The sequence below is a fragment of the Cavia porcellus genome, unplaced genomic scaffold, assembly GCF_034190915.1.
Source record: "Cavia porcellus strain 051 isolate PalLab524CR breed Dunkin Hartley unplaced genomic scaffold, mCavPor4.1 scaffold_15, whole genome shotgun sequence".
Taxonomy (NCBI): Eukaryota; Metazoa; Chordata; class Mammalia; order Rodentia; family Caviidae; genus Cavia; species Cavia porcellus.
The window spans coordinates 11,770,080-11,796,834 of record NW_026947498.1 but is presented as its reverse complement, the minus strand read 5'-3'; the positions used below and the strand labels follow the sequence as shown (position 1 = coordinate 11,796,834).

The 26,755-nt window shown below is 45.3% G+C and overlaps 1 protein-coding gene across 10 annotated transcripts in view; it reads right to left on the bottom strand.

Moving 5' to 3' along the window:
• Positions 1 to 26,755, bottom strand: part of Pcnt (pericentrin) — a 114,331-nt gene that overhangs the window by 36,054 nt on the left and 51,522 nt on the right. For 6 of the 10 annotated variants that reach the window (XM_023562101.2, XM_063224691.1, XM_063224694.1 and 3 more), the window contains 9 exons: positions 25,753 to 25,785; positions 24,187 to 24,416; positions 23,542 to 23,658; positions 23,413 to 23,436; positions 22,359 to 22,562; positions 21,501 to 21,662; positions 10,338 to 11,198; positions 9,323 to 9,502; positions 528 to 1,199 (listed from right to left, as the gene is read on the bottom strand). In XM_023562101.2, coding sequence (XP_023417869.1) covers positions 528 to 1,199; positions 9,323 to 9,502; positions 10,338 to 11,198; positions 21,501 to 21,662; positions 22,359 to 22,562; positions 23,413 to 23,436; positions 23,542 to 23,658; positions 24,187 to 24,416; positions 25,753 to 25,785 — 2,483 coding nt within the window. The remainder of the gene's footprint in view (positions 1 to 527; positions 1,200 to 9,322; positions 9,503 to 10,337; positions 11,199 to 21,500; positions 21,663 to 22,358; positions 22,563 to 23,412; positions 23,437 to 23,541; positions 23,659 to 24,186; positions 24,417 to 25,752; positions 25,786 to 26,755) is intronic. The other 4 variants (XM_063224687.1, XM_063224688.1, XM_063224689.1 and 1 more) reach the window with 4 other exon arrangements.

Below are 26,755 nucleotides of genomic sequence, written 5' to 3'. Positions count from 1 at the left end.
TTCAGAACTCACGAACACACTGAGGCCATGTGCTCCCAACAACTTATATTTACCCATAGCATTAAAGTAGCCACTAGCAAATATTTAGAATTTTTTAAGTTTTGCATGAAATGATAGTAAATGGATACCTAAGATAACATACCCTAATTTTCTTACTCAATATACACAGAATCCCAACATTATTGTTAGGCAAAATATGATCTATCTGAAAAACAATTGTATTAAAATTAATTAGCATATGTGTATCTTGTGAAATACAAAATACTACTGAAACTAAATACAAAACCATTGTAGACAAATCACAAAAGAGGAAGGGTTTATGACTGTGCTGTAGCAGTGAAGGAGCCCTTGGCGGCCTCTACCAGGCCAGCATAGCTCACGTGCTGGAAACCTTGAAGCAGCCATGGTTCTGTGGCCCCATCTTGCAGCTCCCGCCCAGGAGGTGCCAATATGCCATGAGCCAACAATGGCAGCTGCTGTGACACGTCCCTGCGGGCAACTTGCCTGGACACAGCAGGAGTACTTACCGCAGCCATCCTCTCCACAGGCTGGTGATCAGATGACGGAGTTGCTGTCCACAAAGGGGTCTGTTCACCTATAGACCTGCCCAAGCTGCTCTGCAGCAGCCAGGATATGGTGTGCTGGGGGGAGCCCTCAGCACTACACAGGCTCATGGCACCTGAGCAGGGTGTTAGGGGGATCCTGGTGCAGGGCTCAAGGCTGGAATCCTTTCGCAAGACCTCAGGGGAGCTCCAAGAAGATAGGTCCTGTACTGTTTCTGGATCCTTCGGGGGTTTTGCCTCCTCAACACGGAGGGAGTCACTATGTACGCTGGTTTGTAAAGAAAGGCTCACATCCTTGGGTTTTATTTTTTCTTGAGTGGGAGAATTTGGCATTTCATCTATGATCGAGGAATCTTGATTTTTAATTACATCAGTTAGATCCCATGTAGTTTTATCATTATTAAGTGTATCAACAGGAAGTAGTAGATCTGCTGCTGCCTTGCCACAGGAACTACTACTAGAGCTATTTTCTGACAGGTATGTCAATGTCGAGGGCTGGAATCTGGACCCCACAAGGTCAGCGTCCTGGAAGGCCATAGAATGTGACAGACAGTTCAGTTTTTCTTGAAGTTGTTGCACCTGAGCTATGAGATCAACTTTTCGCAGCCAACAATCTTCTATCCATTTTCCCTGACCCTGCAAGTAAGAACAGGGACATAGTGAAACAAGGAACACAACACCACACAGCTATCAATAAGCCAGGACTGGCGTCTATGAGCAGCTGTACATATGTGTCCATGACCTCTGATCTCTCCGTATACTTAGGAGTTCAAGTTTAATTTCATGAAAGACAACTGTAATAACCTATTCTTGTGGTAATTTACTGAAGCCACAAGCTGTTTTTGAGTGAGGAAAACAAAGACTAGAGCCCTTGGATGCTGGGCATTAGAAGCTGGGGTGTGGTCCAGCAACAGAGCATCTGCCTAGCATTGCTGAGCTTTGTATCCAAACATGTTGGGAGCCGCAGCCCCGAGCCCGGTCGCCTCACTTGGCGGACGTGAGGCCTGTAGTAAAGAGTAAAGCCTGAGGTAGATTACCCCTCCCATCGAGCACGTTAGTTTCCTGCTTACCGCGTAAGCAACCCGCTCAACAATATAGTCTGCCTGGCAACTGATGATGTTAGCCAATCAGCTTGCCTTGCTTACTTTAACATGATTGGACACTGTATCCGTATATATACTGGTGCCACCCCTGGGGGGGAAGAAGAAGCCCGGAAGTAGAAACCCAGAAGGAGCCGCGGGGAGCGGACCAAAGGAGGCTTCGGCTGGGAGCGATCCCAGGGCAGGCTGTACGGAGAAGGAAAATAAAAGAAAAGGTTGTCCACTGCCAGGCTTTGTCGTGTGTCCTTCCTGCCGGCCGGGAGCGACATCGACATTTGGAGGCCCGCACGGGGACTGATCACCCCTGAGACGTGACAGCGGACAACGCTCCAGTACAGAGCTGCGAGACAGGTGAGTTGGGGATAAGCCTGGGCTCTGGGTGGCGCGCACCTACAGGGCTTTTAGACTCCCCTCAGGCTCACGCGTAAGTAGCGGATTCCTTGGGCCTCACGCGGTGAGTAACATATTAAAAGATGGGAAACATGCTAGGTAGCAACACTAAGAGCGAGGGTGGTTGTGGAGAAAGCTCTCAAGAGCTTACAAAAGTACGCAGGGTATTTGAGCAGGCCCAGTCGGGGAGCTCCCGAGAGGGGCCCGTCAAGGGGAACAAAGATGCTAAGGAGAAGGACGGGGCTCTAGCCTCGGAGTCGTCTGACTCCGAGGACGAGGGAAAGTTGAATGGCAAGGAGGCCAAAGAGACCAGCTGTCAGGAGCCTAAGTCGCTCGATAAGGAGTCGCAGGGTTCTTTCCCAGCGTTGCGCCGTGAATTGCGCTCCGCTCAACTTGGTCTGCGGAGGAGTAGAGAGCTCCTGAGCGCTCCCCGGCGCGAGAGGGAGGCGAAGCCTTCCGCCCCACCTTGGGGGCTGTTCCCGGAAGCGATCCCTCGCCACGAGGTGGCCGCCCGGGAGCTCCCTTCCTCTTCGCCAGAACAGGAAGTGATGCACGGGCCCCCATTTTCCGCCCAATCACGGCCGCCGTCTTATGCTCCGCCGCCGGCGGGTCGGTATTTTTACAGGCGGCTTTGGCAGGGGGGACGTTTGTCTCATGAGGTACATCCACCACCTGGGATAGATAGTGGCCCCTACGGGATATTTCCTGTACAAGTAGCTATGGGCCAGGGACGTAATGCATGGGAGCCTTTTGAGATAAAGCAGATTAGAGAACTTAAAAATGCAGTTACAACCTTTGGGCCGACTGCGCCTTACACCATTGCCATGCTGGAGAACCTGTCTTCTGGGCCCCTCACCCCCGCGGACTGGATTCAGCTGGCAAAGGCGTGTCTGCCCTCGGGTAGTTACCTGGATTGGCGAGCCTGGTACGCAGAGTTCTCTGCAGAGCAGGCTGAGAGAAACGCCAGTCGGGGAAACCGGGGGTGGAACAAGGAAATGCTTATGGGAGAAGGTCGGCACGCTGATGATCAGACTCAGTTCCCCGGCGCTGTCTATGAACAAATCAACGCCATAGGGCTCCGCGCCTGGAAGCAGGTAAGTGGTGCCGGAACAGCCTCCTTGTGTCTTTCAAAAATAATTCAGGGTACCACAGAGCCATTTGTTGACTTTGTGGCCCGAATGCAAGATGCTGCCGATAAGATATTTTCTGATCCGGGAGTGGCTCGACCGCTGGTAAGGCAGCTGATTTTTGAGCAATGTACAAAGGAGTGCAAGGCAGCGATAGCTCCTCATAAGAACAAGGACCTCAACGCCTGGATTAGGATATGTAGAGAGATAGGGGGGCCGCTCTCCAACTCGGGAGTGGCTGCTCTCCTGGCCGCGGCTGTACAGCAGAGGGGACCTCGCGGGTTAGAAGGGGAATGTAAGGCTAAAGGGTGTTTTGCCTGCGGGGAGCCAGGACACATTAAACGTCATTGCCCAAACAATACAGATGCTAGGCCTCGCCCTAGGAATGAAGAACCATATGTTTGTGGGCGATGCAAGAGGGGATCACACAAAGCTGAGGAGTGTAGGTCGGTCTTTGATGCTCAGGGCAACCGTATTTGTGGACGAGATGCTAGAGGGCCAAAAAACGGCCAGAGGGGGCCCCCTTCACAGGCGGGCCCCCGCCCCAGAGACAGGACAGCTCAGGATGGCAGCCTTCAACAAGGGCCACCCCTGGGTCAGCAGGTGTGGACCTCAGTGTCGCCTCCAGACTTATATTAGTGCCTGATATGGGTGTTCAAGTGGTTGAAACCACCTTTAAGGGACCGTTACCCGAAAATTCCGTGGGTCTGGTGATCGGGAGATCCTCCACGGCCCTTCGGGGTCTCATAGTAGTCCCGGGGGTCATAGACTCAGACTACACAGGACACATTAAAATTATGGTTCAATCTCTTGTGGGTACTATGGTAATCAATAAAGGAGACAAGATAGCGCAGCTCTTGCTGCTCCCCAGTCTCCACAAGAGATTCCCCTCAAAGCAGAAAATTAGAGAAAGTCAAGGTTTCGGTTCCTCAGGGGAAGTCTTCGAGGGACTCCATATAATACTTGATAAAAGGCCCATGCTCTCACTTAAGGTCAATGGCAAGAATATAACAGGGCTCCTAGACACAGGAGCTGACCGTTCCATTATCTCTAGAAAAGATTGGCCCTCCAACTGGCCCACCAACACTGCAGATAACACGCTGCAGGGCCTGGGGATGGTGTCAGCTCCTCAGGTTAGTGCTTCAACCCTGTTCTGGTGCGATGAGGAGGGTCATCAGGGCCATTTCCAACCATCTGTGTTGCAGTTGCCAGTGTCTCTATGGGGAAGGGACATCCTCACTCAGATGGATGTCACGCTTACGTCAAACTGCTCCCCCCAGGCTAAGAATATACTCAGGAACCAGGGATATACCCCCGGCAAAGGCTTGGGCAATGCCCTACAGGGTCGGACATCCCCAATACCAGTAGAGAACAAAAAAGGTAGGCAAGGGCTGGGTTTTTCTTAGGGGCCGCTGAAGAAGCTCTCCTACCCACTTCGATCAAAATCACCTGGAGGTCAAATGATCCGGTTTGGGTACCTCAGTGGCCCCTGCCTAAGGAGAAGCTATTAGCCTTGTCAGAAATAGTCAGTACACAACTTAGATTAGGACACATTAAGCCGTCAACCTCCCCATGGAACACCCCCATTTTTATAATTAAGAAAAAGTCTGGCAAATGGAGGCTGCTCCATGATCTAAGGGCGGTCAACGCGCAGATGCAGTCCCTGGGGGCGGTCCAGAGGGGGCTGCCAGCTCTCTCAGCCATCCCTCAGTCCTGGCCAGTTTATGTTATAGATCTTAGAGACTGTTTCTTCTCAATCCCCCTGCATCCAGAGGACACTCATAGGTTCGCCTTTACTTTACCCACCATTAACCAAGAAAGCCCTGATCTCAGATACGAGTGGATAACGCTGCCCCAAGGTATGGCCAACAGTCCCACTATGTGTCAGATTTACCTTGATTCCCTACTGGCCCCCCTACGGAAATCCTTTCCCAAGATAAGATGTGTGCATTACATGGACGACCTTTTGCTCAGCGGCAGGGACCCAGACATGCTAAATAATATGCTCGGCCAGTTGGTCGAGGCCCTGAGACAAGCTAATCTGCATGTTGCCCCCGACAAGATTCAGGGAGGAGAAATGGTGACCTACTTAGGCGCGAGAATCTCCCCTATGCTAGTCTCTCCGCAGAAGGTCACCATTAGGACAGATGGCGTTAGGACCCTAAATGACATGCAAAAGCTATTGGGAGACATTAATTGGATTAGGCCATATTTACATATACCAAATTCAGATCTCAAACCCCTGTTCGACCTTCTGAAGGGAGACCCAGATATAGCCTCCCACAGGAGGCTCACTCCTGAGGCAAGAGCTGCCTTACAGAGAGTGGAAAAAGCCTTAGGTGGGGCTACCTTACACAGAATTGAACCAGGGCGACCCTTTGATGTCTGTTTGCTACAGACTAGTCTACAGCCCACAGCGGTGATTTGGCAGAAAGGACCATTACTGTGGATACACCCTAAGGTCTCACCTGCAAAAGTCATAGAGCATTACCCGGAGGCAGTCGCTTCATTGGCCCTTGAGGCGCATGATAGAGCTGTCCAACATTTTGGCTCAGGACCACAAGCCATCCGAGTACCCTATACCGCCAGCCAGATCAAGACCCTGGCTGCCTGCATAGATACATGGGCCATTCTGAGATGTGTTTTCCATGGGGATATAAACAATCAATACCCTAAAGACCCTATCTTGTCATTTGTCACTCAGCACCCTATAATTTTTCCAAAGGTTACTGCCTCTGAGCCATTAGTCCCAGCAACTACAATATACACAGATGGCTCCAAGACGGGGATAGGCGCCTATGTGATCCTAGGCAAGCCCCCGGTTACCATACAATTTGAACCTGATCAGCCTCAGGTGGTGGAACTGCAGATCGTTAAAATGATTCTTGAACGGTTCTCAGAAGCCATTAATATTGTCTCCGATTCTAGGTATGTGGTCAATGCTATGCAAGTGCTTGAGACTGCCGGTTTAATTAGATCCACTTCCACAGTGGCTGGGCTGTTCCTGTCTATCCAGACATTGCTTCAGAACAGACACCATAAGGTCTTCACCACCCACATAAGAGCACATACATCCCTGCCGGGGCCCATGGCACAGGGGAATGCGGCTGCTGATACTGCCACTCGCCCGTTATGGATTTTTACTTTACTAACACCAATCGAGCGAGCCCGTGCCTTCCATGATAAGTTTCATGTCAATGCCAGGACACTAGCAAACCATTTCCATGTTTCCAGAGCAGATGCACGAGATATCGTGCGACTATGTGGCTCCTGTGCCACATACAAACCTGCCATACCGATGGGAGTAAACCCTCGAGGTTTGATCCCTGGTGATGTTTGGCAGATGGACATCACACATATACAGGAGTTTGGGACTCTTAAATATGTTCATGTTTCCACAGACACCTGTTCTCACGTCATATTCGCAACAGCAGAAACAGGTGAAAAAGTGTCTAATGTGATCAATCATTGCCTGGCGGCTTGGGCCGCATGGGGCAAACCAAAAATATTAAAAACTGATAATGGACCAGCCTATATAGGCAAAGCCTTCAATGAGTTCTGCAAAATGATGGAGGTTCAATTAAAACATGGTATCCCATACAATCCCCAAGGTCAAGGAATCATTGAGAGGGCTCATAGAAGCCTCAAAGAAATTTTACAAAAACAAAAAGGGGGAGTAGGCCAAGGCCTGGCCCCAAAGGCGCGATTATCCATGGCACTATTCACACACAATTTTTTAAATTTAAATAATGATAATTGCTCCCCAGCCGTGGAGCACTGCAACCCTTCCCCCAACCATAAAGGGTGGGTGAAGTGGAAAGATGTCCTGACAGGACAATGGATGGGCCCGGATCCAGTGGTCAGCTGGAACCGAGGCGCGGTTTGTGTTTTCCCACAGGAATCGGGACGAGAACCACTGTGGGTACCGGAGAGACTGACACGGGCGACAAAGCCCTCGACTGAAGATCAGACCTGCCCTACCGGAGATCCATCACAGACCGACCAACAAGATGAATAGAAATAGCGGTAGCCCAAAATGGACAAGAAGATCCTCAGGCATATGCATGGCTCGCTCGCCTAGCCTACGACCGAGTCTAGGGACGGTGAGCTTCCCACACTCCTCCTCTAAAAAATTATGACATAGCTGGGTAGGAGAGTCAATGACGGGTAAGAGCGTACTCCCCCGGTGCGACTCAACCTAAGCCAGGCCCTACCCCATCCTGCACGTAAGCCGCTGGACTGTTAGATGCTGCCCAGGTCTAAATTTCTCTCCGAGGGGATTTCTTTACGGAGAGGAAATGAGTGCAAGCTTGTGTGCATCCAGGTTCCGTCCAGTTTGTGCCTGGCCCTAGAAAAAGGACGAGGGCCTCAGGGCCTTGGCAGACCATGGGACGGCCGACCAGGGTCTAAGCCAAGGACCTACGGTGGGCCTACGCATAGGGCATAAGCCTCTGCACCCAGTCCAGAAAGGGCTACGATGCGCACATTCATAAAAAATAAAAAAGGGGGAGATGTTGGGAGCCGCAGCCCCGAGCCCGGTCGCCTCACTTGGCGGACGTGAGGCCTGTAGTAAAGAGTAAAGCCTGAGGTAGATTACCCCTCCCATCGAGCACGTTAGTTTCCTGCTTACCGCGTAAGCAACCCGCTCAACAATATAGTCTGCCTGGCAACTGATGATGTTAGCCAATCAGCTTGCCTTGCTTACTTTAACATGATTGGACACTGTATCCGTATATATACTGGTGCCACCCCTGGGGGGGAAGAAGAAGCCCGGAAGTAGAAGCCCAGAAGGAGCCGCGGGGAGCAGACCAAAGGAGGCTTCGGCTGGGAGCGATCCCAGGGCAGGCTGTACGGAGAAGGAAAATAAAAGAAAAGGTTGTCCACTGCCAGGCTTTGTCGTGTGTCCTTCCTGCCGGCCGGGAGCGACATCGACACAAACACAAGTTTATACCTGAGCATTGCAGTTACAACAAAGCTGTGGCTTGAATAACAAATGTGGAAAGCACCCTCAAGAACTTGGCTTGCGCCCCATGAAGGCTGAGTGAGCTCCTAAAATCACAGTGTCTGTCATGAGGGCACTGAGGAGTCTGCTGCACAAAGCTGGGGGAAAGGTTTCTTTCTACACAAAATATGTTTCCTGAAACACCTGAAGACACTGGAAACTAGATCCATATATCTTCTCTGAGAAGCCTCATCAGGCTTACATCATGCTCTGATAGCACACTGTCAGGGTACTTAGGAAGTCAGAATTGTTCAGGCTCTTAGTATGAATGTAGTGCACAAGGCACAGACAGGAGGGATTTGGGAGGTCAGGGCCTCCAACCCTCTCTCCCAGTAATAATATTCACACCGAGGCCACAAAAGACTGCAGCACCATACAAGGTTTGACACTTCCTTTGGGAAAACAACTGATCAAACACCTTAGGTCAGAAGTCTTTTGTGTATCAGAACACAAAAGACTTATGAGGTTTTGGTCTGTTTCCTAGGCAGCAGTGCAGACAAGATAGCAGGCAGCAAACCAACCTGCAGGAAGCTGCACTGACAACAGCAGGACAGGGTCACCCAAAACATGCAGGGTATGCTTCAGGCAGAACAACTCCAACCAGTGTCAGTATTTCTAGGAAGGGCCTGGGCATACATGGGTTCAAAGAGCACCACACTACACACTTACTCTGCACAATCTGAAGTTGCACAAGTGCACCCTCCTCCGCCAGGGAAGAACTGAACCTTTCTTGAACTGAAAATACAAAGTCCAAAAGAAACTAAATCTGAAGTCTTTCAAAATAATACATAGTCACTGACAAACCCTGAAGCCAGGGTGAAGCTAGGGGACAACCTGGTCTTTACCACAGAATGCCTAGCTGCTTAGTCCATGTCAAATGTGTGTGTCAGAGTCTTAAAGTGTACAGGAGACTTCAGAATGGACCAGGAGCATCACTACAGAAGGGCAAATGGACTCAGACAATATACTACCACATGCAGCCTATGGACGATCCCATGCAGGCCAATGGTCTGAGCTCAGCCCAGATGTGAAGGATATGCTATGTCCCTCATCACCCTAAAGATGGGCATGCCCACATACTAATATCCTCCAAGTACCTGCTCATTTCCATGCACCTGCACCCCCCCCCCACTTGTGTACCTTCATTCTCCTAGGAGCTCTGGTATCATCTTCCATGCTCAAACGTATTTCATTTTTCACCAAGAGCAGTTCTGCCTCCAGCTGCCTCTGGCAAAATGTAAGCACTGATACCACATTTTCTGGTTTATGGAGGTCAGCATCCTTTAGTGTACCCAGGACTTTGGCAGGCTGCAGATCATCCTTGACAAAAAAAATGGGAAGGATGCTTAGGAAGGTAGAGTTCGGTAAATGAGAAACTCAGATGCTATCAGGCCTGTCCCCCAGCCATTAGGGAAGGCAGTCTTGCCACACCTCATTGCAGGCCACACAGCAGCAAGGCCTCAGCCAGGACAGCTTCTCACACACCTGGCACTGAGAACCCATGGAACAGAGTAAGTGAGGCACCTGAAATCAGCAGGTGGGGGCAGTGAGCAGCTAATCTCACAAGTTCTATTCAAAACCAAACTGAGACATTTAAAAACAATAATTTATATAGGGTCTTCTGTTTCGAAATGAATAAACTATTTGATTAGAACCAGAGAGGGCAATTAATACCAAGTGACCTCCATGTTACAGTATAGTCCCTACAGCATTGAAGGAAGAGCTGTTTTTAAAAGTTTACATGACTTAAAATGATAAGTTTAAAACTGAAGAGCTGGGCATGGTGGCACATGCCTGTGATTCTAGCATTTGGAAGGCTGAGGCAGGAGGATCACTGTGAGTTTGATACCAGCCTGAAATGCATAGTGAATAGTGAAACCCTGTCTCAAAAAAAGACAATCAATCAGTCAATCAAGCTGTACAGAACAGGACCCAGCATGACTTGCTGGCAGATCCCAGCCAGGCCCAGGCAGGGCAAGCTCCAGGTCCTCCTCTTTTTCCTGCTAGGAGCCTCAATTGTTGACTGCAGTCAACACTGCCCAGCATAGAAGCAGTCACTCAAGTAAGAAGAGTGAAAGCAATCCAGCATCCACATTCCCAGGGAAGCCCCAGCTATGCCTCAAGCCTCCTGCAGCCCACAGAGAACTAAGCCTACCTGTAGGCCCCACCCATGAGGGGTGGAGGCCAGCCACCTGCTGCCACCTCCTTGCTCCAATAGGTCACCACTCTCTGTGTCCACATGAGGGTGTGGGTGGGTCTTAAGTACCCCACGGGCCTGTTGCTTGTCCAGCTCCACCTGGCACCTCAGGAACCACTGGTTCAGCACTTGCAGCTGGCGAGCAAGGTGGATACATTGTGCTCGCAGCCGCTGCAGCTCAGGAGGCTCTGGGGGCTGCTGTTCTAGGGTATGCCGGAAGCGTGCCAAGGCTAAGAGGATGGCCTCTAGCTCAACAAAGTGGGCCTCTTTCTGCTTGTTCATAGCATCAATTTCTAAATCTCTCTGCATAATTATAGCTTCCTTTGCCTTGAGGATAGCTTCAAACTCCTGGATCCGGGCAGTCATGTCCTCAACCTCAGCCTCCCTGAGGGCCACACTGTGTCCAAGCTCAGCCAGTTGTCGTGCAGCAGCCTCTTCTGCAGCTTGCAGGCGCTGCTGCAGGGCCTCCAGAGCCTTGCTGTGACCTTGTGACTGGTCAGCCAGCAGCTGCACCAGGGTCTCTTTGGCTGAGAGTGCAGCTTCTAGCTCTCCCTGCAGTGCCTGTCCCTGCAGTGTCTGTCCACAAGGGCCGTCAGCCTGGAAGCACAGCAGCTCACTGTGCAGACTGTCAGCTTGATGGTCACTGAGTTCATGTACCACGGGCCCCAAGAGCACCAGTTCACCCTGCAGCTTCTCAATGATCTCATGGAGCTGTTCAATTTCTTCTGCTTTGTCCTTTTGTAATCGTTCTTGATTCTCTTGCAAATTTTCAATAATGGATTTCAGCTCTTCAACCTCAGAACTTCTGTGGTATTCAACCTAAAGAGCACATTGCACAGGCCAACTGTAAATGAACAAACTTTAGTACCTCCCTTTTAGATACATAGTTCACCCTGAATTCATCCCACAGAAGTAGAAAGATCTGACAGACTAAAGAACAAACATCAGTAGGTGCAAACTAACAATAGCACGTACTCTGTGCCAGTGGCGTCAGGCCTTTTCTCTGAGACATTAGAGCTGCTTCACCACCTTTCCAACTCACTTCAACTCTCAAGCGCATGAGGCTCTGACTTGGCTCCTTCTCAGTCAGAAATGGCTACAAAATAATGCTTTCACCACCATTTAAATGTTGCTTGGTTAATATTCAAATGACTTCTATTTATATGATTTTTCTGAAGATGCATTTAGATTTTAGCTGTCATCCCAGCAAGAGGATAAACATAAGAAAGCTAGTCAGAAGATGGACATCAGCAAAGAGCTGAATGCAACAAGGACACTGCATTCTGTTTGACTGTGCAAACATGGCTACTGTTTGTCTGCCACAGCACAGGGGCTGTGCGCCCTGGACAGTGGCTGGCATCAATAATTGTCTCACTCAAGTTGTTCAACCTAACTCTCAACAATTTTAAGGAAAGAAATACACCATTTTATTTTTTTTACCCTTTATTTTATTATCTTCACTTCATAGATGGGAAAATTATAATTCAAATAATTAATATCTTTGTAAATCCACAAAAGGAAGTGAGAAAAACAGGTTGAAGTCTGAATGGCTGGCTCCAAATTCAATTTTCTCTTAAGATGATATCATTGGTTGTAAGCAGAAAACAGAAAAATTCTAACCAATGTGTGTTCTAACAATATTCATATAAATTGTTATAATCTGATGTTATGCTTCCAAAAAGTTGGAAGTTTAATAAAACAACACCCGGTTTTAAATACAGTTCCTTGGTGTTTTACATTTTAGAGCCACCTTTGGGTGATGACTTCACATAAAGGTTATGTTTTTGCAGTGTTGGGGACCAAATCCAGGGCCTCACACATGCTAGGCAACCACTTAAAATACAAACCTGGCCCAAAATACAAAAAACCCTAAGAAGTCTGACGGATTTTTCATTTTGGTTTGGATGATATCCACTATATACGACATCATATTTCTCAAATATGAATGCAATGCTATGAATTTAGCAAAAGGAAACTCATCTCACTCTGTTTCACACACTGGTCACTGTGTGCTGCAGACCTGTGTCACTGCACTGCATGTGCCAGTGAAGGTCTCTATAAACACATTTGTCACTATGTGCAACATCTGCTCATTCTCCAAAGGCTCTAACTACACTACAAGAAAAAAAGCACAATATGGAAGGGATAAGCCTAACATAGCTATTTCACTTAAAATACTGAAGTTGGGTTGGGGACACAGCTCAGAGGAAGAGCGCTTGTCTAACGTGTGAGGCCCTGGGTTTGGTCCCACTGCAAAACAAAACCCTAGAATACTGGAGTCATTGCACAAAGTTGGCTGTAAAATGTGAAACACCAAAATCTACAATCAGAACACAGTGCAACTAGGGCAGAAAAAAGATAGATTAAAGCTGGTGGAAGCACCAAAATAAAGACAAGTTCATTTTGGGAGGCTGAGATAAAGGGTGGATGCCACAACTGAGAACATACTCAGAGGGATCTCCCTGGACATGGTGGGGCCACTCCTTGTTCTGTCATTATGGTCCCTTCCAATGCAAGACAGTATAACAGGACCAGACACAAGTGCCACCTATCTTCCAGGGCAGGGCAGTGAGGATCCCCTCACTCCACTCCAAATGGCACTTGGTCTACAAACACTGCTGCCTTGGCAGACACAGCTCTGTGTGCCATCTAGAAATTCAACATGGGCAAAGGGACTCTGAGGGCCAGAGCAGGACAGGGGTGACAGAGCATAGTCAGATTGAGGCTGGAGCACCACACTGATGGGGATCTATATTCTTCAGATTCATCTTCACGAAAACTGACAGGTGACAATCACTTAACTCTTGGCATAAAAAGAAACGGAGAATCCCCTCCACACACAGGAGAGCCAACCTAGAATGAGGCAGCCTCCTACCCATGAGAAAGCAGACGTGCTGGAAGAGGGCCCTGCCTCCTGTTAAAGAGCAGACCTAAACCATCATCCCCCAAAGTGAGAGTAGCCCCTATAGGAGGGAGCAGACCCAGAGCAACACCTGTCCCCACCTAAGATAGTAGACCTACAAAGGAGTAGTTCCCAGACCCAGGGAAGCACAACAAAGAACAGCAGAGCAAAGACTAAACAACTGGCCCAATAGTGGACACATAGCAGCACCTGGGGAAAGAAGGAAGCAAATAGCTACACTAAGTTCAAAAGCCTCCTGGAATTCCTACTAGAGTCCTATATCCAGCAAAGAACAGAGGTCTGATGGAGTTCCCCATCTACCAGCAACAGTGAGAATCTGCCTTGGCTTGAATGGTGACTACAATCTGGGGGGAATGCACAGAGCGGCCGCTAGTGCAAGGAAGAAATTTTAAGATCCACCAGCCCTAAAGTTAGGCAGAGAAAATCATGACTAGCAGAATCCCAAGACTGCAGATCATGGAAAGAAACTACTCATTCCACACAGGAATTTTTTCTTTGACTTAATCAGTTTTCCTATTTTGCATTATATTTATCTTTTCTTTGTGTTTGTTTTTATTTGTTTGTTTCGGGGGTTTCTCTCCATTTTTCTTTTTAGTTTCTTTGTCTTTATTCTTTTTCCCTTCTAACTTTTTTTCTTCTTTCTTCATCTCCCATTTTTGCTGTGTAACTTTTTTGTTCCTGTTCTTATTTATTCTGTCCAGCAACTGTTCTTTTACCACTATTAATTTCCTTTTACTCCTTAGTAAGATCCCCTATCTTACTTTTCTGTCTCCCTCACATCCCACTGAATTTCCAAATCCCACATTTTTCATTCTCTAGATCCCCAGCCATCTTTATTAGTATAACTACTAAGCTTTATGAATCTCTAAATAGTCAAATTTATGCTACTGCTATCGAACACTGTATGACTATTAGAAGTACAGTTCTGCTTAGTAGGTATTTATTGTAGGTCAATATTTGGTTTGTCTTACTGTCCATACTATAATCACAATCTCTTTTTATGGACAAGGGTGGTACTTTATTGGCCCTTCCATCTGTCAATATTCAGTTTGAATTTAATGCTATCGTCAGTGCAGTATTGCATATTACAATAACCAAGGTGCCATAGCTGTGCTATTAATCGGTTTTCTTGAGAATTTAATATCTCAAAGCCTTGGGGACATTCACAATATTGTGGCCCATTCCAGCAGAACTAGGTACTAGGCCAAACACCCTGCAACCTCCCATCTCAAATAAATGTTGGGGTAGAGTACTGGGACAGACATAAAGGCCAGTAGTTAGCCATGCCCAGAGGATACCACTGAGAAGTACACACACTGGAAATAAAATCTTCCATTACAATAAACTCCCAAGCCTCATCCCAAAACAAATGAATAAAGACAGAAGCACGGAAAGACAAGCCAACAAAATGCCTCCAAACTTCCCTCAAGGCAGCATAGAAGAAGAAACCAAAAGTCTCCCACCAAAACTATCTGAAATGATATCAGGGGAGATCACAGAACAGTTAAGGCAATTGGTAAGATCACAGGATGTATACCTAACTAAATACTGAGCCAATATCAAAATAAAATCACTGGTGAGTCTAAAGAAAATACTAATAAGAAGATAGAAGAGCTAAACAAAATGATGCAAAACATGCAAGACCAACATAGTAAACAGTAAGGGTCATAAGAGGGCTCTAAATAGAAATTCAGGAGATTAAAGATTCTATAAAAAGGATGGGTAGCAGAAGGACTGCATCTCAGAATTAGAAGATGCAGCTGTTAGTGAAAGACATTTGAAAAACAACAATAGAAGCTAGGAAAATGGTGGATCAATAAGCAGCAAAGTAAAGAGCCCCTCTGAGAGAAACAACTCAGATGTTGGAATAAAACATCCTGGAGAATACTAGACAAAAGGAGACAAATCCTCTCGACCCAGGAAGATACTAAAGGGGAAAAAAGAAAAACGTGGATGGAAGACTATAGCCAGACACACTCTCACCAGAGCCAGTCCCATTGTGTACAAAACACCACCACATGCGGTCGAGGTGAACTTGGGGGTTGGCGAGGCCAATGGCCTTGGCAGAAGAATGCAGTCACCGAGGGGAGTGGCAGAACGGAGAACAGTACCAGCTTGGAGATCTGCACCGGCTCACTTAGTCTTCCCGTGGGAGTGGGCAATTGGCTAGGGCAACATTTTGGAGTTGGGCAGGACAAGCCCAAAACTAGAATTGCAGGGGCTTCTGTCAGTCATGCCTAACACAGAGCAGGTTGGTGAGAATTGCTTGGGTTGAGTCCTGCCCCTGTGGGCCATCCAATAGCCAAGGACAAAGTCTCCCGGAACCTATCTCTAACTGGACCTGTTTGCATGGCACACACTAACATGGTAAAGACTCCTAGTGGGGGCTGGGGATTTAGCTCAGCGGCATAAGCACCTGCCTTGCTAGCAGATGGTCGTGAGTTCGATCCCCGGTACCGATAAAAATGAAAAAGACAAAAAAAAAAAAAAAAAAAGACTCCTAGTGGTTGACCAGCTCAGAAGGGAGGGGCCAGCCTGCCCCACCCCTGCTTGTACTTCAAAGGTCATCAGCAGGCTGGGGAGGGCAGCAATCCCTAGCCAGCATGCTTAAGAGTAATCACAGCCAATAGAGGAAGAGCCAGGGGCCCCCATTACCCACTTGTCTGGAAGAAACTGAAAACATGACAAAAGAAGGAAATAAAAAGAAGTCTCCAGCCTCCAACCCAAACAGTACTGGCCCAGGAGAGGTAAACACAGAAGAAATTGGGGATTATACACTTGCGGTTCCTGAAAAAGCAGCATTTGACATGAAGAATTATCTTTTAGACATTATAAAAGAACTCAAAACAGAAATACTAGTACAAAAGAACTAGTACTTTGGGGCTGGGGGTTTAGCTCAGCGGCATAACTGCCTGCCTTGAAAGCAGGCAGTTGTGAGTCGATCCCCGGTACCAATAAAAAGGAAAAAGACAAAAAAAAAATTTAAAAAATAAAAAATAAAGAACTAGTACTTTGTACTAGTACTAGTACAAAGGAACTAGTAAAGGAAAATACAAGAAAAATAATAAAAGAAATGCTAAGTACCTCTCAAGAAGACACAGATGGAACAATGAAAGAGCATAGAAAAAGGAGAGAAACTTTCAATGAAGAATATTTTAGAAGTCTAGAATACATGAAACAGATTCAAAGAGATTACCAGGAAATTAAAAACTCCATTGAAAGCTGGCAAAAATGCTTGAAAGAAACAAAAGATAGACTTATCAAACCTTGAAGACAGATTTGCAGCTAGCGATTGTAAAAGGAAAGTTCTCTTAAAAATAACAAGGAACCAGGAAGTAACAATACAAAGGCTACAAGATGACAAGAGGAAGTATAACTTAAGAATAAAAAATGTGAGTGAAGCAGCAGGGGTAAACACAAATGAAATACAAAGGCTATTTACAGAAATAATTAAAGAAAACTTCCCAAGCATAGGAAAAGGAATGATATTCAGATAAGTGAAGCATACAGAACTCCAGCCAACTATAACCAAAATAGATCTACACCCAGACATGTAATAATCAAGATCCCAGAAATTCAACACAAGAACAGAATATTAAAAGCTGTCAGAAAAAAGAAACAGATCACCTATAAAGGAAAGCCTATCAGAATCACAACGGACTTCTCAACACAAACCATCAAATCAAGAAGAGCTTGGAGCAAAGTATTCTAAGCCCTAAAAGAAAATAACCTCCAACCCAGAATGATGTATCCTAAAAACTATCTCTCAAAATTAATGGAGAAACAAGATGCTTCCATGACAAAGAGGAACTGGGGGAGTTCATGACCACCAATCCAACCCTACAAAAAATACTGAAGGACATTCTAGAGAGAGTGGAAAAAAAGACCATGGTTTCAAGAACAGTGACAGAGGGCGACAGGGCAGACAGTGGAGTGAAGGGGAAAAGTAGACAACCAATGGCAGAAAAATGGCATGACAGAGATGAGGCAGAGAAGCTTGGCCATAATTGCTAACACCCATGGCCTTGATACACTAATACAAAGAAACACAGGCAGAGAGGATCAGGAGATAGGGTCCCTCAAGATGCTCTATATAAGAAATATATTTAACCTGAAAAAGGGTTTATGGACTAAAAATCAAAGGTGAGAAAATAATGCTCTATGTGACTAGGAACCAGAAAAATGTGGGGGTAGCTTGCCTATCAGCTGCAGATTGATTGGAAAGACATAACACTTTTATACAATGGAGAACTACTCCATTGTATAAAAGAAAAACCTTGAGGCTCTTGTAGGTAAATGGATACAACTTAGACCAAGCTCATGGGTAAAAAGGTTCAGAACCACTTAGGTAAATAGTGGGTTGTCTCCCTAATCTAAGAACTAAAAGAGTTACTAGGATACAAAATGTGCAATGTACGCTGGGAAAGTGAAAGGGAAGGAATTGTGTAAATAGGTAAGGCAGAGGACATTGTTAATCTTGCATCATGATTTGAAACTCATATTGCTTTCATCACTGTTATATTCTGTTCTAGTTTGTCTACTTGTACTAGATTTGAGGGCATGGACAGCTATTCCAAAGATAGTAGGATATACTACGGTAACCACTTTTTTTTTGTCTTTTTCATTTTTATCGGTACCGGGGATCGAACTCACAACCACCTGCTTGCAAGGCAGGTGCTTATGCCGCTGAGCTAAATTCCCAGTCCCTCGTAACCACTTTTAATTTCCTATTAACTTAATCTGAAACCCTGTATTGCCTTCACTGCCTTATTTTGGCTGATTTTATTTGAATCTGTTTTGTTTGATAGCTGTCTTGTCTTAACTGATTTTATTTGAATGTTATGTTTGATCGTATCAAGTCTGAGAGCATAGGCAACTACTCTGAAGACAATAAGATTCACTATGATACCCGTTCTGGTTTGACCCTCTTTTGAAGTCCTTTAATGGCGCCAATGTTTTGTTTTTATTGATTTTGTTCCATACAGCTATATTCCATTTTATTGTACCTGATATGGGCAATTATATTGAAGATCACCTTGAATTGTGGCTTTAAATCACGTACTATGTCCATTCTTTAGTTTTAGATGACCCCATTTTTTTCTCGTTTGGTTTTATTCTTTTCAAAATAAAAATTAAAAAAAAGAAAAGAAAAACAAGAGAACATGAAAATGGATCCACCAGCTTCTAGATGATACCAAGAAGACTAATCAAAAATTTACTGAAATTAGTGAAAAATCAAAGGATGGCACAAATGGCATTTTAAAAAAAAAACCCTATTTACTAAAATAATAGCTGAAAACTTTTCAAGTAAGGTAAAATAATTTACATGCAGCTAAGTGAGACATACAAAACGCCAAATGGCCAGAAAGAACCTCTCCATTACACATCATAGTCAAAATACGAAGTCCTCCAAGATGATAACAGAATCTCAAAAATGGTTAGAGAAAGGCAAAAAATCATCTATAAAGGAAAACCCATTAGAATTACAGCAGACTTTGAAACACAATCCTTAAAAGCCAGGAGAGCTTCAAGTGAAGCTCTTTGAACCCCCCCCCCCCCGCAAATTCCAACTTAGGCTAATATATCCTGCAAAACTATCTCCCAAAATTGATAGACATATTAAATACTTTCATGATAAATACCATCTAAAGAAATTCATGACCACCAAACCAGCATACCAAAAATTCTCGACATTAAAAAAAAAATCCACAAGGCTATTCTAGAAAAAAATAATAAAGCTAACACTGACAAAAAGTCTAATATAGGGGTGGGGGATTTAGCTCAGCAGCATAAGCACCTGCCTTGCAAGCGCACGGTCTTGAGGTCAATCCCTACCTATAAAAAAAGTCTAATACAATGAATACACCAGGCAGGATACACAGTTAAATAGAAAGATAGAAAAGCAAGGTAGGATAATAAAACAATGATAGGAATAAGTAAATACCTACCAGCAATAACTCTCGATGTAAATGGTCTGAACTCCCCAATCAAAAGACAAATAGGAAGAATGGATCAAGAAATAAAATCCAATACTATGCTATGCATAAGTAACACATTTAACCAAAAAAGAAACTCACAGATTAAAAACCAAAGGATGGAAAACAATATATACAATAGGAATCCCCTTCCAAAAAGTATAACTATCTTATATTCAGACGAAGTCAATTTCAAACAAAAACTAATCAAAAGAGGCAAAGAAAGTCACTACATATTGCTTTAGGGAACAATTCAATAGGAAAAAGGTAACAATTATTAACAGCAAACAGTGTACCTAACTTCATACAGCAAGTTCTACTGGACATAAAAGATCAGACAGACATAAACACAATTATAACGGGTGACCCCAATATCACTATCACAAATACAGTGATAAATAGACCAAAAAAATCACAGAAATACGACAGTTGAGCAAAACCCTTGAACAAATGGACTTAATGGACTACAGAATGTTTCACACAACAGAATGCACATTCTTTTCAGCAGTACATGCAACTTTCTGCACAACAGGCCGTATATTAGCCAATAAATCAGCCTTAACTGAATGTAAAAGAACTGAAATTATACCATGCATATTATCAGACCATAGTACAATGAATTTAGATGTCAATGACAAAATAATTATGCAAAGGCATGGAAATGAAACATTAAGCAATGGCTTATAAAAGAAATCAAGGAAGAAATCAATTTCTCAAACCAAATGATGTCAGTGCAATATACCAAATCTTACGTATTATTGATGGGAATGCAAACTAGTACAACCATTATACAGATTTCTCAAAGAACTGAAATTAGAAATCCACACTAAGCCAGCTATCTCCCTGCTAGGTATATTTCCCAAAGAACTAAAGTCATCATACTACAGCACTGTATGCAGACCAATGTTTACAGCAGCAAATTTGTAACAGCTAAATCCTGGAAGCAGCCTGTATACCCATCAACAGATTACTGGATAAAGAAAATGTGGTATCTATATATAATGGACTATTACTTGGCTATAAAACATGACACATTTGAGACATTTATAGGAAAATGGATGTACCTGGAACATATAATGTTGACTGAAACAAAGCAGACACACAAGCTTAAATACGATATGGTATCTCTCATTTGAGTGAGGCATAGTACAAACAAAGTGAATTATAAAGGACAAACAAGGAGACAGATCTCTTGAAATAGGGAAGTGGTGCAAGGCAACAAAGGCAAAGGGTAAAGAGGTAGGGAACAGAAAATAGGAAGAATAAAGATATGTCATGTATAGATCCTAATAACCCCAACTAACATAAACATTATCCGCCACAAAATGAGCTAAGACAGATAATACCAACAAGTATGAAAAAAAGGGATAGGGAAACTGAAGAGGAGGAGAGGAAAGGAAGGGAGGTAAGAAAGAAAAGAAAAGAAAACACAAAGGTCAAGCCAAATATAGTAGTATGCATCTACAGTCCCATCTATTTGGGAAGCTGGAAACTGAGGCAGGAGGATCACTGCAGCTCAGGAACTGGAGACCAACCTGGGCAATGTAGCAAGACCTCATTGGAAGGGTCAAATTAGATCTCAACCTCACTTTCTCAACTCCCAACCTGCTTGCCAGCAGAGGCACTATCCCTGCAGGGAACTCAGTTCAGCACCAAGGCTGTCTTTGGAGGCACAGGATGTCATAAAAAAGATAACATAGTATAAGGAATTTTGCAGGTCCTGTGATGTCTGGAGACATCCTAAAATTTACACCTGGACACTTCAAGGACTTTGCCCACTAAGGTATAAGACTGACAGAGAACTTTGACCATAGATGTTTATTAAAATTAATGTCTCCTGTCTAATGTCTCCTGCCTTCTTTCCATCCCTATAAAAGGGACACAATTCTCTTTGTTTCCGGAAGATAGCCTTTTTGCTGTCTGCCTACCCCCAGGCACAATAAATTCCACACCATGTTGCCTTTGCACAAGACTGGTGGTCTCTGTTGATTCCTCCCTTCAAACCCATACTACACTCATCTCAAAAACAGAACTAAACAGAACATGTAAGGACAGCATGAGCTACACATAGATAGATCCTATCTCAAAAAACAAAACAAAACAAACACCACCACAAAAATGATACGGTTACAAAGCATATACACTAGCCAAAAGTCTGTCACCAGCTTTTGATTGCCTATTCTTCAAACTATGTCCTCCAGCAGGACAGTCCCCTACACATACCTCATTCCCATCCTGCAGGCGTGCCATCTGTATGATCTCTGGCTGGGCCTCAGGAGGGCTGCCCAGCAGAAGCACTGGACATCTACTTCCATTGGGCCCGGAATGCGATGTGGGCACATGCAGCAAGTCACTCGTCTGTGGTTCTGTTAATGCCTCTTTAACCTATTTAAGAAAAAGACAGAAACTCATTTTAAGCAAACAGTTAAGGAACTGGTGAGCTCAGGTTCCTGTATATTGAAGTCTAAACCACTCTCAGTTCTCCTGAAGCAGTGGGTGCACCTGCACGCACTTGGACTCACATGTACTCAGCAGACAACACAGGCTCCAAGCTCGCAGAGCCCTGCCTGGTGAAGACAGCCAAGACACTTACCTATGATTCCATTTTGAGAAATCCTCAGTAATTATTCAATAAGGTACAAGAATATTCCCAAGACTATTCCTTATTTATAACTATTGTAAAGAAGTTGGCAAATAAAAAAGCATGGCTCATAGTACTTCCATATCTGAACATTAACAGCCATGAAAAAGCTTTCAAAGAACACTTAATACAGAAGAAATGCTCACAGTATAACAGGTGTGGAAGAAATTAATGAACAAAGTTGTTTATGATGTTCAGTTTGATAAAAGGAAACAGCACCTGATAAGCTCAGTGAATGTATATCCCCTTTCCCTCCCTCACTCTCTACTCCATCTCCTCATATGACCAGGTTTCTGAGGCAGGGGGGTAGACACAGGTGGAGGTAATGGATATCCCACACCCCACTCCCTAGTCTTCCTATGTTCTGTCCCCACCCAGGACTCACCCCTCAGTCCTAGGCCTGCCCACTGCACTCAAATCCAGACACACAGGCTCCTTACTTGTAATTCTTTCACAATGTTTTTCTGTTTTTCCAGTTCTTCCTGGAGCAAGGCCACTTGTCCTCTGGTGTGGGCATTTATCGCTTCAAGATGTTTAATTTCTTCTTCCTGGATTAATACTTGTCTATCTGCCAATTCTTTCTTTACAGCCAATTCATTACATTCATCTGATTTTTCTCTCAATTTTTCTTGTAACAATTCAACCTAAACACACATACAAAAAAAGAGAGAAACAAATACAAGAGATTGTTAAAAAGCCCACCTTCCAAATTAAACATACACACACACACACACACACACACACAATGCAACTGACACGAAAGGAAACAAACAATGTTTTTCTATACGTTGGTCACACAATGAAATCAAAAGAATACAATACGGTTATTTTAAGCAGGTCATTTTCTATCCACCGAAATAAACACAGTAATATAAAATGTTAGTAAAGTAAAACTTATTTTGACCAAAAAGAATGATGGGTTATTACTCAGCAATATAAATAAAGGGAACTACAGAGACTGCAGCAATTGAAAGAATCACCCAGAGAAAAAGGCAGTCCCAAACAGTAACATGCAAGATGCCATGTATACAGTATTGCAGAAATTACAAAATTATAGACACAGAGGCCAGGTCAATAGCTGCCAGAGACTAGAAGGGCAGTGGTGTAAAGGAGCAGCAGGAGCATCCTCCTGGCCTGATGCTGGGGTGTAACTGCTTTGCTATCAATACCAGGTGATAGTCCTAGGTTTAAGCTCTACAGATGTGACCACCGAGTACAAAAAATCTCTGCATCTTATGACTATGTGGGAATCCAATGTCCTCAAATCAGTTTACTTTTTAAAAAAGAATAAGCAAATCAACTAGAGCTACCTCAGACAAGCAGATGTAGACAGCTGTAGACTCAAGCAAAAGCAAGAAACACAAGCAAGAAGCTGGGTTGTGCACAAAGTCCCAAGCTGCCCTTGCAGGATGAGAGAACAATGTGGGTCCCCACAGTGTGCACCAGCTGTGGAGAAGGGTGAAGCAAAAGTGGGCTCAATGCTGTCCATCGTACCTCCTCATCCAGCTGTAGGCACTGCTGTTTCCTCGCATATGGAAGGCAAACATGGAAAGTAAGATAGACCTTAAAAACACTGTGGAAACGTGGCTACCCCATAAGCCTGGCACACAGTGGGTCACCTACCTGGCTGTCATGGGGGCTTGGAGGCCGCAGCTTGGCTGCTTGGCGGAGCTGCCCCTCCAGCTTCTGTATTTCTTGCTGGAATTCTTCACGCTCATGCTCTCGCTCAGCAGCCTGCTCCTGTGAGGATAGGCTACATGTTAGCAAGGCCTCAGAGAGGAGCCTGTGAGTGACCTGCACAGTTGAGGACCAGGTTCCCACTGCACACATGTCCACACACCCAGCAAGGGCATTCTCTGGGTCCCCCTGATCACAGTCATTTTTGTAAAATGGAGTTAAGTAGAGGAAAAGCCTTTACATGACAAGGAGGCCTCTGAATTAATGACACCGTTTAGAAACTGGCAGATAGGATGCCATAATAAGAGCAGATTAGGTTCCAACAAAATGACCCAGGGATCCTGACAGGGCAGGCAAATCACAAGACACCTCCTGGGACTGTGAGAACTTCTCTCAGGACCATAGGAGAGAAGCAGGCAAAGAAGATGAGAGAACCATCCTTTAGAATCATTACTACAAAAGACAGGAAGGACCAGAGATGGGGCAGCATGACAATGTGAGAGCACAAGATGCTCATCTCAACCACACACTGGAGTCTGTCCATGCTGTAATGATGACTCCAGGATAAAATCTATCATGTAAACTCCTTACGTCCATGAACTGCCGCTGGCTGCGCAGATGCTTGTCCAGGGCTGCCAGCTGCTGCTTCAGAATGGTGGCCTCCTCGATCTGCTGGGCACAGCCCTGGTGCTGTAGGAGCTGCTCCTCCAATTCAGACTCTAAGACTCGCATCTGTGAGAGCAGAGCTGCGCAGTCCTTCTCTGCCTGCCTCCTGGATTCTGAGTGCTCCGTGGTCAGAGTCTCCACTTCCTTCTGCAGTGCTGAGGGACCAAGAAACAGACATGGAGGAGCCTGCCTTGGATCACAGACTGCCACAGCAGAGCTCATAAAATGTGTACACCAAGAAGGTGGAGGTTCACAGAATAGCAGCAGTCATCAAGGGGACCTCAGTGTTCGTGGGAGTAGGTGTGAACAGGGCTCCATCCACAGGCCTCATTCCTTTTCCAAAGCTTTCCTCCCTTGGGGCTGTAACAGAGGCCAGAGCTGTCATGAAAGTGAATTTCACAGCCTGTCGCCTAGTTCAAGGCCAGCATGGGCTACATAGCAAGAGACCCTCAAAACAAACCAGCTAAAACCACTTCAGCTGGATGGAAGCGCCAACCTGACAGCTCCAGGAGAGGCCTTGGGAGGGATCAGGCCTCCAGGACTTCACCTCCTAGGCATGTTTAGTGTCTCACTTTCTTGGTCCTTCCTTTCCTGTGGACTCCCCAGCCTCAAGAACTATGAGATAAACTTCTGTTATTTATAAATTACTCAGTCTCAAGAATTCTGTTGCAGTAACACAACATAGACCAAAACACTAGGTGATTGAGACACTGGGTGATAAAGCGCTGATTTAAGCAGAAACTACAAATCAGAAAGCATCCTGAAAAAGGGCTTGCTGTTAATGTATCCTGAATCCCGAGCCTACAAACTGAAACACTAAATTTTAAGTAGTTTCATTTTACAATTATTTTGGTTTGTAAAAATCTGTCAGTCTTACAACAATCATTACCATTAATGTAACATTCTCAAAAAACTTCATGCTATTAAGTCAGCAGTTAATAGAAAATTAGCCTTAAACACTGTAACAATGTCATTCACAAACTTTTAAGAGGGAAAAGTCGGTTGCACTGCCTGTTTATGGAGACAGGCATAGGCTCCTACTTGGCCCCACAACACTATCTTCCAGGACAGGTGTTGCAAAGGAGGGAAGGCCTTGCCTACAGCCTTCCTCAGGATGTAGTCATGGTCCACAGAGGCTGTATGGGTGCAGCCAGGCTGAGGAGCTACTACGGGGGGCTCCAAGGAGACAAAGAACTCCAGCAGTCCCAGCCTCACTCCTGGAGGCCTTTCAGGAGGTCCTGGCAGAAGGAACCCAACACAACCACAACTGTGGCTTAGTAACTGCAGCAACCATTAGACTCTTATACTTTGCTACAGCACTAAAGTGGAACAACTCAGTCAATTTTTATGAATGATTCTTGAAGATTATAGTATAATTTCAATAGTTTGCCACAAAAGCTCCTAAGTACTTTTCCTCTTTAGTAAATAATATGCAAAATCTGAGGCAAGCACACAGTACAGTACACAGAAATCACACTTGTGCTTACAAACCTGAGTCCCTATGTGCTGCAGTGACACAAGTGCCTACAAAGGAAAACAGAACATCACAGAGGTGGACACAATAAGCCTGAACCAGGGATGGCAGAAACAAATGGAGGGCCAGCAGCATTCCAGGTCATACTTAGGGCCTGCACATCCAAAACTGCTTTTTTGTGGTCACAGGGCCTAACACCCAGGCCTCTGCAATGACTTTTAGAGGAAATGAAGAAAACAAAAACAAGACAGATGGAACACCACAAAGATTACAAAACACAATGCACAACCAGAGAGGATCACACACGAGGCGGTGAGGCAGAGCTGAATCACCGAATGCCAGGCTGCTCAAGGCTCTTGGGAAGGCAGTCATTCACAGAACCCAGGAGAGCCAGAAGCACTCCTGAAAGCCTGAGGCTAGGGAAGCACTACAGATGTGGGTAGAATTATAGCCAGGGAGTGGGGTGAAGATGGGCAGAGAAAGTGCACAAAGAAGCCAATCAAGAATACTCAAAAGACAATCCTGCAGCAGCCTCCCCTCAATTTCAGCCTTAGCTGGGGTCTGCAGGCCTACCCTGCCACAGTGCTGCCCAGTGGACCAGAAATGAAGACATGCAGGGCAGCCACAGTCCCAGATGTTCAGAGGGGCCATGCCAGACCTTGTAGAGGCACAGCATAGTGTAAGTATGGGAACTGCCCAGGTTGGGCCTCAGGAGGCTATCCGACAGTTCTGCAGCCCCCAGGCCTCTTTACTCCAACATTCATGTTAAGCAACCAGAAAAGGAGTGTGGTCCAACTTCCTGCTGGCTATGCCAATAACTCTGGAAATGGGAAAGGGATTAGGTCTAGAAGAAAGAAGGGTCATCCTTTGAGGATCAGTCCAAGAAGACAGAAGAGATTTAATGAAAAATAACAGACCTTGGGCTGAATGAGCTGAGTGTGGGAGCCCACTTAAAACTGCAACAGGCACACAACAAAAGGGATATAGGAAACATCTGCAGTGCAGACTAAAGCAGTGCTA